General features: G+C 40.6%; 1 protein-coding gene across 1 annotated transcript; it reads right to left on the bottom strand.

The window, feature by feature from the left end:
* Positions 1 to 3581: 3581 nt before the first annotated feature.
* ephx4 (epoxide hydrolase 4) lies at positions 3582 to 14694 on the bottom strand. The gene is made up of 7 exons (XM_022759338.1): positions 14223 to 14694; positions 11703 to 11788; positions 10207 to 10364; positions 7764 to 7892; positions 7238 to 7341; positions 5875 to 6023; positions 3582 to 4459 (listed from the first exon to the last, which is right to left on the bottom strand). The coding sequence occupies exons 1-7, from the start codon at positions 14463 to 14465 to the stop codon at positions 4219 to 4221; spliced, it is 1110 nt and encodes a 369-aa protein (XP_022615059.1). The 5' UTR covers positions 14466 to 14694; the 3' UTR covers positions 3582 to 4218.
* Between the last annotated feature and the right edge of the window lie 1028 nt (positions 14695 to 15722).

Genomic DNA, 15722 nt, shown 5'->3' with positions numbered 1-15722 from the left:
ATAAGCACACGAAATATGTGTACAATTGGAGGAATGACCTTTTAAATGCTTAAAAGGGAACCCACAGTTCAGATATATAACTGTGCTTCCAACCACATGTATTTAAGCACATTGTCAATTTGTCAATTAGGCACATGAAAAAAATCTTTAAAAAACACTTGAACTTTCACCACAAAGATTTAACACTTGGCTGAGGTCGAAGGTTGGTGTACCAAGTACAATGGAAATTGACTTAGTGAACCTTAGTGACCTAAACATTGACTGAAGCCTCTGCTCAACTTAAGAGATGAAAAATAGCAACTGATGAAAACATAACATCTGTGTGGATCGATGAGGAAACTGTAACATTCTTATTAATCCATGAATTAAAAAAAAAACACATTGCCATCATGTTTTCCACTGCTCTTCCTCTTCAGTGGTTTAATGGCACCTGACTGGAGAATTAGCACCACCAGCAGTCTAAGCAGTTAATGGAAACACACATTAGTTCACATTTTCTTTTCCAGATTTTATGGAAATTCTGTCAAACTTTGCGCTTCATTTGCATGGAAACCTGGCTACTAACTGGGTGATGGCAGGCCATTTAAAAGAAACTGCAGAAGCAGCACGAGTCTTTTTTTTTTTTCATTTCACAGTCCTGTATTGCTTTGACTGCAGCGTGAAAACTTCAAGACATGGGTCTTTGTAACTGACATTTGTCACATGCCTTTGCAGTTCAGCAGCGTACTGTCACATGACTTACCTGTTAAGATCTGCAGACAAGGCAGATGATAAACATCTCCTCAGCTGCTCTTTGTATCTGCGCTCTTTGGCCTGGAAGTCTCTTGCAGCCTCTGTGGTAATCATGGTTCACTATGTTTCTAAGGTAGAGACAAGAAAGAGACTTCAGCCTGTGAATCTGTTACGCTCCTCTAGAAGAGGACAACAAGATAACATCAAATGGCATGCAGTGGAATCATGCTGAGGAAGCGAAATGAAACAGGCCATCTAAAAACCTGCATACATTGTCAGAAATATACCAGCTGGTTTTGCTTTACCATCAATTACCCTATTAAGGTTTCAAGTACTGTTACACTGCTGGAATACAACAAGCCACATATGCCCAACTTTTATATTTTTTACTATTTTTTTTTTTTTTAAATGATATGCTTTTAACTTAACCCGGTTCCTCTCGGTGACTTTACAATTACCTCTGCTGTAATGAGCAACACCATCCACACAAACTGACTTACGTTTACGTACCATTGCAAACCAGAGAGGCGCTGTTTTACCAGTTTGAACAAAATCTATGGAAATGGGAAGAGATGACCGCGACAGCAACACAAATTCAGAAACTGTTACGTGACCAAGAGAATGAATTAACCGTATGGGTAAAACAACAAAATTAGCTTCAATAATAGTTAAAGACCAGCCTTCTTACGCTTCCAGGAGAAAACACTCCCGGTAGCAACGCCAGTTTGTCTGCATTTGACGACAAGTTTCATTTATTCTCAAGCAGCCTTTATGCGAAATAAAAGACACTCACTCGCACTCTCCCTCTTTCACACACACACGCACACCTATGCGGACATATGTATTTGCTCTTTCTCAGGTGACACAATCTGTGCTGTAAGATTATCACTCTCATTTCCCGCGGCTAGCATGCTAGCGCTAGCTAACGGGAGCTACCGTTAGTAGTTCGTTATCTTCCCGAACCTTAAACCCTGAAAGCCTGGTGACACGTAGACCTGCAAAAATTCATTTCAGCCGATAAATGTCCATCAATATGAGGCTCGGTTACAAGCATTAGTAGACTATCTTCATTTACAGAAGGCTGACCCACTGACCGATGTTGTTGACATCACTGCTGCACGCTGTTCACCACCCACTACGACACGGTTTGAAAAATTGAGCAGGAGAGGCCACGACGTCACGGCGTTGAAGCTGCGGCACATGCGCAGTTCAATTGAAGGTGCCATGCCCTTGAATGTTGCTTTCACTGCTGTTTCTAAACTCGAAATTCCAATTTACGCGTTTTAAACTCTTTTAGTGTGGTTGGTGTTAATAGGGAAATTAAGTGATAAACAGACTCTCTCTGTTGAGTGTATTTGCTTTGTTGTATTGAGGGTGGCAGGTTATTTATATCTGAATCTGTTGCTTGTATTTCTATTTTATGCAAATTACACCAGACTAAACTTGGTGCATTTTTATACATATATATTATATATATTTGTACACACAAAAACTCAATAATTATGTTGGAAAAGGTTTGCCATTGGAAGGCCAAGATAATCTGTATCATAATGGTTCAAACTAAACCAATAAAGAGCAGGCACCAATAAACTGGTCTATAGTATATACAACGTCACACTAACTTAACTGTTTTGGTAAATTGAATTCATAAATTTTCCTTATCAAAAAATGAAAAATATATGAAAATTTCCAGTTTTCTATCTCTAATTTTTCATATGGCAACTGAAATGTTTTCAGTCTCATTCATTTCTGTTTGAATGAAAATATATATTCTAACAAAACAGCTAATAATTGTTGAAAAAAAATCATCTTTACTCTCCATATTTGCAATATTAATTTAATACTTAAATGTCACAAAAACACTGACCAAAAAACATATTTGCCAGTTTCTATAGTCAATTATATATACCCTTCATTGTAAAAAATTATAATTCCAATTGTCAATGAAGGCAGCAAAAGAGCTTTGCCCTCAGCTGGCATTGATGTCGTAGTCTGCTCCTGCATCATTACTCCTCTACTATGATGTCAGTGCAAATGTACCTGTAAATGTTTGAATCAGCATTAGAGCCATGAACACAGACGATGTCTAATCTGGAGAGAGAGAGAGAGCTACTGCAGAGTGATTTGGTGCAACATTAGTATAACTTCCTATTAAAGCATAATTCATAGGATTAAGCTGTAATTATTACAGCTTAATCTTAATTAATAATTTTATTTTAGTAATACTTTATACATTATTAACAGTAACTTATTAATAACAACAACATTTTGGATATCTAGTTTAGTCTCTTGGACTACAAAAGTCCAATTTAGGATAATTTGGTGATACTTTAAAATTATAAAGTATATTAAGTTGTTTGTTTTTTTTTTGCTGGTGTGAAGCATAATCATCCATTTCCTGGATGTTCTCTTCCCCAAATGGAGCATCAGTGAATGTGTGTGTGGCTGTGAGCTGGCACATTACTAATACTTGTTTATGTAAGACTATCTGTCAGATGAATACACACCTCGACGTGATTCCACATCAGCCTTTCTGACGGCATAAAATCATGTGGTGAAGGTATAAATATAAACCTAAAAAAAAATATGAAAATGTTTGTTCTACTGATAGACCCAAAGTATCTAACTTCAACTGCTGTCACTCAGCTCTGTGCTATATTTAACAGCACATCCAAAAGTGTTTCTGGTGCTTTTCATCTCTGCTGTGTAAAAGCTTGGAGTGACAACACATGGGGGCATGAGGCGCACTGCAGAGCTTCAAACGCACTTCTGGTATTATTATCTAAAAACAGCGTAGCCCAACAGATTGACACTTACTCAGTTTATTTATAAAATCAAATGGTGTAGACCTGGCTCAGTCAATTTCAAAATGCAGTGTGTAGGAAGAGATACAAAATAGTACAATAGTCAACCATCACTGACATTTCTATACAGGAAGATCAAGATAACAACATTCTCTACATTTGAGCAAGTACCTTTGAAGAAGAAATACAAAAAAGAAAACTCCTTTAGACAACACCACCTGATAAAGGGAAAGGGAGAGTTATAGCTCCCAAAGGACTGTGCCCAAAGCAGAGTGGAGCAACCCAGTGAAACATACAAGTATAGCAAACAATGCCACATCCCGACCTCTCAGGACATCTTTATACCGCGACAACTTGAAAGTTAAAAGGCACCACACAATACAAGTCACAAGGAGATTTTGCCACACATTTGTAATGCTGTAACTGACAAACTTTAAGGCGGATGTCATGTGCAAAAAACATCTTGAATATGTGTCACACGTACTGCACAGCGTCCTCTCCAGTGAAGTGTGCTTTGATTCTTTCCTTTACTGCTTTACTTCTTTAAAAAATATTTGAAATGTGAAAGATTTAAAGAATGATTGCATTATCACTATGTTGCTTGGTATCACAGGCATATTCCAGGCTTCCAGGTGTGGCAAGTGAAAGGGGAAAGAGTGTTGGAGGAGGCCGCACTGTGGATTTAGTTCCTGTAGCCTTTACGTCCCTCTCCCTCCTTGAGGAAGGTCCATATGAGGGTGTTCACGATATCGGGCTGGTCCTGCTGCAGCCAGTGACTGGCCCCAGAAATTATGTTGAGACGGAAATGGTTCCTGATGTAGAGGCGGCACGCCTCCGCCATTTCCTGCTCCAAAAACGTGTCGCGTTCGCCCCACAGCAGCAGCACCGGAGACCTGACATGGTTCTGGCTCAGAGGGAGGGAGCTGTGGAGAGAGAGGAGAGAAGAACCCGAGTTGATCAAAATTCAAAAAGGGAAATGTAACCTAAAATAGAATTTATGCTGACTTTACTTTTTCTACTGTGACGACTCAAACTTTGTTGGCTCAGATACATTCTAAGATAATCCTTATATAACTAATTATATAATTAATCAGGCAGCGGTAACTCTCTTAGATCCTTCTCTAAACCTGAGATTAAAAGTAAGTAAGTAAGTGAGTAATAGCATGACATGAATGTTTCGTCTACAGTAGACGAAGCAGAAGCAGGAGTTGAAACAACAAAGTCTGTTTCCTACACCAATTATCACATCCAACATTTCAGATTTAATTTCAAGTTTCTGGCATTTCCACAAAGTTTTTTCTTACGCAAATGTACATAAAAAGTGCATAAAAACCAGCGGATGGAAATCTACCTCGTCTCTCTGCTGTACATTACATTCTTATGGTTTGGTTCTTACTCAAAAAACTTAACTGTATCATTAGTATCAGATCAGAGGAGATCACATAAAGCATGTGAACTTCATCTTCAGAATTCCCGCTTGAATGGACACATCATGATTCATGTTGGTTTATGTCTCGATGAAAATGTGCTGAGCCTCCAGCAGTCTGGACAGGATAAGTGGATATACAGTATATAATAAGGATGGATGGATGGATGGATGGATGGATGTATAGATGGATGGATGGATGGATGGATGTTTATCTATTTTTGCGTCCCTATAGGGCTTAGGTGAAGCATGCGCTTGTGGAGAGACTAATTGGGCATGGGTCAGCGATATTTCTTTTACATAAGCGTATAAAAGCTATTCTGAGGTAACTCGTTGCTTGAGAAGGGAGCAGATGGCACGTTCAGTCATGCATGTACGGTTCACATGTCAGATATGCGTGCACTGTGATCTTCTTTGATCTTCTTTGTGCTGATCACTCTTGGCCAGATAGTCAGTCTAAGAATGAAGGTGTGTGTGTAAATATAAATATTTGACAGTGGTGTGGCCTTGACAGACTGAGGGAGATGTTTCATTTTCTGCTCCTTCAGACCTCTGACAGTAGATGGCGCTACTAAATTTGCACATACACCATACTCAGTATATAACATAAAGTATGTGGGGGTGCACATCATGTACAAGTCAAGTGATTTTCTTATCACACTTTACAATAACCAACCAAGACCAAACACTGATACTGACTACAGTGGAATGGTCTCCTATGGCAACAGCATACCTTTTCCAATAGCTACTATATGTTTTATGTCTTATATATGATTAGTGTTACTATATCATTTAATATTTCTAAAAAAAACAAACATTTAAACCTCTACACAAATGTCTGTTCGAGATATTTTTATGTTTTATGATAAAACATCTGCAGCAAAATCTTTAAGTGAGTGAGCTTTTCCCCACCTGAACACATTCCTGTAATAGTTGAGGGCTCCAGTCAGAGCTCCCGGCTGCGAGAGTGCATACAAATATGCCTCCAAGTCCTCTGCAGTGAGCCACCGGCCTTTCCTCCCAATCCCTGTGCTGCGGCTGGTGAACAAGGCCTTCAGAGCCTACAGCAGAGACAGCAGCAAACACTGGGGTGAATTTTCTGTGACTGCTACAGCATTTAGAGAAGGACGCCCGTGTCATTGTAATGCGAGTCAGAAAAGGTACTTCAGCGGTGAAATCAGCTCTCATGACCTTCAGTCACAGCTCTGGCTCTCTGACTTACTGCTGGCTCAACAACAATAAATGCTGTGCTTCTACTTCTGAAAAGTCCACAACAGGCAGATGAACATTATGTAATCTTACACTTAATTAGCAAAAAGTCTAACACACTGGTGAACACTTCCAACATTAGCTGATGTCTAAAAAACGCCTTGCAGAACTAACTAATAGTCATTTAGATTGAAGGAAAGTTAAGGAACAGTTCAAATTTTTTGGAAAAATGCTGATTCTGTCTTTCTGAGAGTTAAATGAGAAGATGGATACCACTCTCACGTCTGTAGGATAAATATGAAGCTAAAGCTAGGAGGAAATTAGCTTAGCTTAGCATAAAGAGCTGAAACAGAGGGAGGCAGCTAAACCCGCTCTGTCCAGGCGTAACAAAATCTCCCTCCACAGCTCACTGATGAACAAGTTATCTTGTTTGTTTTGTCTTTGGAAAAAGCTAATGTTTCCAGTTTTATGCTAAGCTAACTGTCTCCTGGCTGTAACCTTAATATTTAAAGATGGGTGTGAGCGCTTACTACATGAGAGTGATATTCTCATCTAATTCTTCATTTAGCCTCGGTACACTCAAAGGAAAACCACTTTTAAAACCACTAAACCTAAACTCTGTATTGTTAGAAGAAAATTGTGCATTTGCAAACCTGAACTTTGTATTTTTATCTGTTAACAAAAAATGATGATGACGTTTAAATATCATAAATGATATTACTAAATTTGAATGGCTTGTTTTAATATGAGCAAGAGTAAATCTAATCAAAGATGTCCTTCTAGAGTTCACCATATGATTTGATAACACTTTATGATTTCACATTTCCCACAGGATTAGTTGTTCATCTTGTTTACAATAAATAACCTCTGTCAAAACAGTCTGTTTGCACCGATGCAAACACTAAAAATAGACTGATACTGGCACAGCATGCAACATACACAAGTACGCATGCATATAGACACACATGCATGCACACACACAACACACATGGAGACGCAAACAAACACACACACACACACACAACCTTGACCTTGAAATCGCTTAAGCCCACACATAACAAACCACCTTGAAATCATTGATGGAGAGCATGAGCTCCGGGAAGCGGGGCAGCTGGAAGAAAAAGAAATGACTGGATTTCAGCAGCTGGCTCGGGTGACGCAGAGCGTAATCTGGGAGGAGAGGAGAGGAGAGGAGAGGAGAGGAGAGGAGAGGAGAGGAGAGGAGAGAGAAGTTCAGTTGTTTGACAGTAATTAAAGGCCAAGTCTTCACACGCTGCGGGGTTGTGGACGTGATAACTCTCAATGACTCTGCCTCTCCGTCTGCACCAGTCAAACCAGCTGTTCCAGCTTCACATTAGCCTCCTGTAATTAGCTTCTCATCATCTTCCCCTTAAGGCAGAAGAGGATTTGCCAGATGGATGCAAACATGGAATTGAAGTTATAATATTTCCTAATTAATGATAATAATTGCGGTGATAATCCAGGAGCCAAACCAGAGACTCTCTAATTAGTACAATGAAAATTGGTTTTCTTTCACAATATAAACGGTAAATGTCTGAGGATTTGTCCATTCGTATGCGGTGAAACAATACCTGTGAACACAGAGGGATGGGGACAGTTCAGGACGATGAGTTTCGTCACCATCTCAGGGTAGTGAATGGCAAAAAGCCACGCTATGGTTCCACCCCAGTCGTGGCCAACGAGGCAGCATCTGTTGTACCCTTGGAAGAAAAGCAAATGCCCATTAGAGCGTTTTTGGAATAGAAGAGAGCATAATGAGGACTGCAATAAGAGCTGGATGTTGAGGCTGATGCTTTGATGTTTATGAATAAGCGAGTTGGTGCTCAAAATCAATACTGTTCTCACTTCATTATTGCTGTCCTCCTCCCTCAGAAGACACATACACCCATCAAACGGATGTGTTACATGACATGCAGCCAAATGCAGATCAAGGTCAGGACATCCGTCTGTGGGATTCTGATCACATTACTGCTCCAGTCCTTACAAACTAATCCCCTTACCTATACCAGCACCATTTACACCCACTGGTATGAATCATCCCAGCAAGCCTCATCTCAACACTGATATCACATTAGCTTCAACAGGGATTGTCGTAGAGCTAAGCCTGGGAGACCCTTTTGGAAAATGACAGGGCTGTTTCTGCTCTCAGCCTTTCTGTGTTTACTGTTAGCACTGATATTTGTTACCAGAATGGGAAGGGGGAAACATTACATGCCAATCGTGGTTAAAGGCCAAACCTCTGATTGGTTAAAGGCCAAACGGTTCGGTGTAGCACCAGAAGCTGACTGTGAATCTGGACTGAAATGTGGACCATGTGGGCTCTAACAGCTGCTGTAAAAAGAGGCTCTGCAGTCCAATCACAGATCCGAACGCAGCAGTTATATATGATCACCTGCCGGCATCCGCTGAAATGACTATCAAGTGGAACATTTGCACAGCAATATGCATTATTGAGCGCTTAGCTCCTGAAAGCCTGCTGAGAAATAATTAACAGTGCAAGACGCTACAAAACGTCAACTACAGACCTTTCTAAAAACACTTAGGAGTAAGAGAATATAAATTTTTTATAAAGGGATGTGTTCAAAGGCTTCTTGAGAATATTTACTGACCATTATGGTGCCTCTGTGCTCGGCTTGTATTGGCTTAAAATGCGAAGCATACACCTGTTGTGGCATTATGTAAAGCTGCAGTATTCAACAATTTTTCTAATAACAATGAACCAAATTAAAGAGGTTTCGCTCTGTGTTGAACACACATAGAATTAATTATAGAATACTATAAAAATCGGCTCTACAGAGCATTTAGTGTCCTACTACTTGTCCAGCGCCAAACATTAGATCAAGTTAGCAGCTAGCTGCTGAACACAGTGGAGCATGTAGCAGCTGAAGGAGCAGATATTTACCTCAGGAGAGGAACACTGTAGTTAATGATGGACTTTCATTTGCTATGCCGTCTCCAAATGAAGGCTAAGATCACTCCGCTCCACGTCTGCTTGCCAACATGTTCAGCACAACAAGTTTATAAGATGATAATATGTGTTTACAGCTTGTTCCAAGAAGTTTCATTGCTGCTTTAAAGCTGCTTATGACTGAAGAAGATCAAAATGTTGCAGCTAATGGATACTTCCACTTTATTATGACCTGGGTACCTTTTTTTTTTTTTTATAGTTGTGGCTTTCTTTCCTCCTGGTTAGTATAACACTGTAACACTCACCAAAGTAACTTCTGAGATCTGGGAACGCAACAACATCACTGAGTTGATCAAAAATGTTGATTATATTTTGTGATTGCACACGCCTTAGTTTTCTCTTCCTGGAAGTATTTCTTGCTCCACCTGACTTCATTTTAGCCACGTCTCTGTGTTCCCAGATGTTATTATTCCCAGCTGGAGAGATGGCCACAACTATGACATGAAGACACATGTTGCAATAGCCTACACATCATCATCCATTAATAATAAACATGTGAGGACAATGTCTGTGAGTGTTCAAGGCATGATTATCTGATTTATTCTTGTGGTTTCTTTGTATCTTTAACACATGAATATGAAGTGACAGGTGTGAAGGAGAAGAAAAAGGGTAGAGTTCCCAGACATTCTCGACTGTACTCATTAGAGACTCTTCACTCCCACACATTTCAATGCTGAGACAGGTTTTCATACAGTATGGAACTATTGCTAAAATGACAGAGAAACTGTGGTGTGCTGGCCAGTAAAGAGAAATAAAACTGTCATCCTGGCCAGATAATTATCAGTGGGTGCTGGTGTGTGCAGACAGCCTCAGGCTAGCTTCCCTGCTAGTGTTAGCATGCGCTCAGCAGGCTGTGGGCTCTGTATCTGCACAGTGTCCCATGCTCAGTAAGGGTGAGTCACAGGAAGTTTGTCATGCCACGCTGCGGGCCATCAGAGCTGTCCACAGCTTAAGACTGATAAACAAGTTATTTTTGACTCAAAACAGTGTCTACCCCTCAGAGTGATCTCAGATGACAGACACACACTTCTCCTGTGTTCTCTCACCTAAGTACTCCACGATATCCTTGACGTCAGTAACCAGGTACTCGAAGCGGTAGCTTTCAGTGGAGAGCGGCAGGTCGGACTCCCCGTAGCCCCGCATGTCGATGGCCACCACACGGAATTCACTCTTAAACTCTCGCAGCTGGTAGCGCCAGGAGAACCTGAGGCACACAAACAGACGCAAAGGTGATTTATTTTCTTAATTTCTTCTTACTGTCACACTTAGTTTTACAGCCTACTATCCCTTAAGAGGGGTTCTCCAACAATTTGCACATCCATGTATTCTGATTTTAAAAAAGAATGATGAAACTTGATGCAGCAGGAGTTGTGATATCATGACTTTTGGGTTCTACTATGGGGTGAAGCCCCCAAAAACATTGGATCCTACATTCCCCACAATGCCATTCTATAGTGTCTTTCATTTCTTCTCCTCCTTTTGTCTTTTGAACTCCATGCCTGCAGTTTGTAATGCAGGTTCTCCGTTAAAAAGTCTGACTCTACAAGGGCCAACAGTGATAACCCCAACGAGTCCAACACACTGTTTACAGGCTGAGTAGTATTCCCCCGTTGCCATTTAAACAGCTTTTTTTTCCATCTGAGTGAATGTCACTGCAGTGTAATAGAAGCTGTGCTAAATTCTAATCCATCCACTGATCATGTGGACTGGGATGACTTCCTAATTGAAGATCTTGTCTGCTGTGGAGGCCCCTCATCAGGCCTGAAATTCCCCTCCTCCTCGTCCTCCTCTTCTTCCTTATTATTCCTCTGCTGAGCAAAGGGGAAGCAAGATGCAGAGCCCTGGCTGTGATTCTGATGAGTCAGGATAAGATCCCAGCAATGAGCCCTCAGATCTTAGAATATAGATGAGGTTTAAAGCAAAGTAAGCCCCTCAGACCCCTCCACCCTGCCTATGACGTACACATAGACTCTCTGCATTTCTAAGAGGGAATTAGCACAATTCAAGAAAGTGTTAAGAGTTCTTTCCAACCATCTCACTCTCAGCAGCACGCTTCATCATATCTGTGAAGAATACAGCAAGTGAAGCAGAACGAGCTCCCCCTCATTAATTAATCCCTGTCTTGTCCACAGCTTAGATAGTATGTTCGAGATATGGACAGGCTTACAGCTCTTGACAACCTCTTTGGCCTCAATCCAGGAGCAACGCTCAACACCATTTTTCATTTCATATCAGGAGGAAGAGATCTTGAATGCTTTGGACCCTTTCCCCCGATGGCAAATCATGTCTGTGAATGAGGACTCCTTGCTGATGTGGATGTGTTTTTTGCAGTCCGGGAGGCAGACAGTGCAGCTGAAACATTAGAGCCGAGGAATCCTCGTAGTCAGGGGAAATTTTAGAAAGGTGACCGATGTAACAAACCCAGCAACTGTACTAAATACATTTCAATGTTGTTTTCCTGCTGCTGAATGCAGTAGAGCTGCGATTGTAACCGGAAACTGCCCTGCACCCCAACCCCCACCCTGATTTCCCTTTCACCTACCAGAACTCAGGGAAGCCGTGCAAAAACAGCATGAGTGGTTTCCCTCTCTCTCCAGCAGCAACATAGTGAAACCTCAGGCCAGACTCCTGGATGGAAAGAAGACAGAGGCATTAACACACAAACATCAAGCTGACGGTCTCATCCAAAGACACTCAGTGGACGCAATAGAGCAAGTCAGCATTTTAAAATGATTAAGTGCAGCCGCATGAGAAATAAGTGGACAATAATGTGATTATCAGGAAAAGAAATATACAGCTCATTTTATTTGAGTCAACACACAAATGAGAATCTGTGTCACAACCAAGCGATATAAAACATATTGGACCTCTATCGTGAGTCTGTTTTATACTGTATTATCTTGCAGAAATCTAAAGATATCCAGCTTCAAATAATAATTTGTGTCTGATATGATTTTTACACAAAAAATGATTTGTTATAATTTATTAACATTACATCTCCTTTTCCCTCACTGAAAACAGAAAATGTGCCCTCCTTCACTGAAAAGTTCATTCTCAGTGTTTGAGGTTTCAAATTCCTGCATCAAACTTGTGTAAGTTGCATACGGCTTCCAAACTAGAAAAATTAAATAAAAGTAATTAAAATAAACATTTAAATAAAAACAGCCTTCAAGTGTCAAACTCATACATGATTGTGCACAGTGAAGCTCAAACATCCACACGACGTAACAATAAGCAGAAGCTGTTTTTGAGCGTTTCTGAACATTTTGACGTCTCTACTCAGAAACTTTTTGTCTTGTCGTGTATACAGTGTCACTTCGACTGTGCCTGTTTTGTTTGGGATAGTAGTTTGACAGCTAAACAAACAAATTACAGGTGATGCAAACTATCCTCAGCGGTAACGACTACACTACATTGATAGTAATCAATTTGGAAGTGTGGAACAGCTGCCTGCCTGCACAGCTCAGGGCAAAACAACAGAGGCTGCACAATATCATCAGTGGGCATCCTCCTGAATATCTGTTCATAACAATGTTTCATACTCAACATGGCGATAACACCGGGGACAGAAGCCGTTTTTTCATACTGGTGCTGTACTGTGAAACAGTCTTCCAGTAAATATGGAGTTGACAAAAACAAGAGGGACTTTTGGAGGTCAGGTCAGAGCTTATTCACGGAGTAAGGTGGCGGGTTATTCATGGGATTGCACTTGAGCTATTAATGTGTTTTTGTTGTATTGATGTGGATACTCATTTTCTGGTTTAGTTTGCAATGATGTAGTTTTTAATTTCAAGATCCTATTGGTCAATTTTATGCTTCATATTTTATATCTGTCTTTTAACGAATTGGGACCTTGTTGGGAATGTGTGTCTTCACTTTAACATGTTATCCCCAGGAACAGACTGTGCTTATTTATTATTTTGTCTTGAAACAAACTTGACATCTTTGTCTAAGTTTCATGACTTCGTCGTGTATGATCCCAACAGAAGGACAGAATTAGGTCTGATAGTCTGATTCATTGCTCTTAAAACTCATTTAGGGCTAAAAAAAAAAAAAAAAAAAAAAGCAACAGAAGAACAGATGAAAACGTTGGTACTAAAAGTACTGTACTGAAGAACAATTTTGAAGTACTAGTACATTATTTGAGTAGTATATCCACTTTCTGCTCATTTGTACTTCTACCTCACATTTCAGGAGGTAAATGCTGCACTTTTTCTGACACTACATTTATACCACAGCTATAGTTACTTTGCAGATAAAGATTTTACATGGAAGGAAAAATGATCAATTTGTGCAAACATGATGCACTTTTACAGAATAAAATACCCGACAGAGTATAAAGTAATTAAAATGATTAAAATGCTTCTGACGTTAATATGTTAATACACCAATGATCACTAGAATATATAATCATATAAGTGACAGGGACCATTCCGCTGCATAATGAGTACTTTTACTTTTAATACTTTAAGTACATTTTGCTGCTATACTTCCGTGCCGTTGTTTTAAGATTGTATATGCAGTACTGCAGCACTACTGTACTGCACTGGTGCCAGTTCTACTTCGGTAATAAGTAAATTGGATCATTTCTCCACTACTGGCAATCAGCTTTGGTTCAGGTTAGGGCATTTGTGACAGACGTGCCTTGGCATTTAATTACATAATCTTGAGCACAGGTTGTTAGTGGCAGACTGGCAGCCCGCCGCTGATGACCCTGCATGTGGAGACGTGAGGCGGAGGAGCTGTTCCTTCAGCACCACCTGAGCGCCGCGCCAGCAAAAACCGCGATTTCACCAGAAAGAAAAAAAATAAAAATAAAATAAAATAAAATAAAAACACGCCTCTTGATTTGCTCACAGATCAGGCCTGTTTGGCTTCTCACGACGCGACACCGCAGAAAGGTGTTGTAGCAATTTAACATCTGAACATCTTAGCATGCAAAACAGGCTCTCTCTTTCTTTCTCTCTCTCTCTCTCTACACACACACACACACAATGGGCTTTTCCACCTTACATGTCCAAGTGCATGCGTGTGTGTGTGTGTGTGTGTGTGTGCGTCTTACCTTGATCCTAACATAACAGTGGGTTCCCAAGGACGTGTCATTCAGACAAGCCGGGGGAGTTTCACGAATCACCCATTGGAAGGTTGTTGTCGGCCTTAAGATGATGCTCCACCAAAGTTTCAGCAGGGCTACGGTGGTGCAGAGAGCACAATAACCGTATATCAATGACCAATACCCCAAAACTCTGATTTTCTGCGCAAGTCTGATTAGAAATAACAGCAAGTTGTGAAGCACTCTCGCCATCTTTACATTGCCGCAGGAAATCGATCCGGATCACGTTACCTATTGATTTCTCTCTGTTACCTGGTCGTCTCTGTTTAAGTACTGCTCTGACAATGCCGTTGTTTCTCGTTACCAGCGCAAACGCACGACTGTCTGAAGGGAGGATCCCAACAAACGGCTGAATGGGACGGTGGCAAGAGCATCACGTCAGATTTCACGCTTGCGTGTGACAGCAGTGGTTGATCGCAGGGGACGGTGCTGTTGACTATACAAGGCAAGTCCGAAATCAAGCGATAAGCTACTCGATGCGGAGCTTTACGCTGATTTCAGCTCGGCTGAGGGGCGCCGTTAGGCACGCTGAACCCCCCCTAAAAAATCACTGCAAAGCACCGTGGCTGTAGTGTGCCGCTGTCATGGCAACAACACTGTATTAAAAAGGCAGCATGCGCACATGTGCAGTTATTTCACTGTTCATTTAAAACAACTATAATGATTTAATCCATTATCTGCCCAACCGGTTCTAATAATAAGTGGCTGCTCGCAGGTATGATTGGCGTTTTACTGGGCAGCGCATTGATATTTTAATCTGCTGTAATGCGGTCAGAGGTGTGCATTGTTAGGGTTGGCTACTGTGTAAACCACACACAGTGGAGCAGGTCCGTGTGATTGAAAACACAGCTGTCTGGAGCCGAGATAGCACACACGATGAGACAGTTAACCAATTTCAGATTAGCCCGACCCCTCACGTGACTGGATATGTAACAGAGGAAGACCTTTGTACTCTTCAGGGCACCGAAATGTCATACACGGTCATCAAACAAGCAGCCTAAACTATATAAATAATACTGTTAGTTAACTGAAATGGAAAGAAAAATTAATGTTTCCACTTTTCCTTTATTATTTGATCAGTTTGAATATTTTTGATAACTATTGGTGAGACTTTAGGAAATATTTCGCAACTATTTTTGCATGAAGAGAGATGGGATAACACACTTATTGTACATGTATGTTCAATATTTTTTTTAATCTTATTTGTACCTATATATGAGGTATTACTATCATAAACAGCAGCCTCCCGAATGGATGAAACATAGTAATGTACATCTACTATATTTATCCAACATATGAGATAGAATATTTTCCCCATCTCAGAAGGTACTTCCTCATTGCATATCAACTGCTGTCCTGTCCTGCACTGCTTATCTGCTTTTGCACTAGTTTAGAAACCACATGGCAGATAGTTGACTATGTTTAAACATCTTGTATTCAAGTGGTTAA

This window comes from Seriola dumerili, unplaced genomic scaffold (genome assembly GCF_002260705.1).
Source record: "Seriola dumerili isolate Sdu_G_001 unplaced genomic scaffold, Sdu_1.0 BDQW01000321.1, whole genome shotgun sequence".
Taxonomy (NCBI): Eukaryota; Metazoa; Chordata; class Actinopteri; order Carangiformes; family Carangidae; genus Seriola; species Seriola dumerili.
This window is presented reverse-complemented; position numbering and strand designations above follow the sequence as displayed.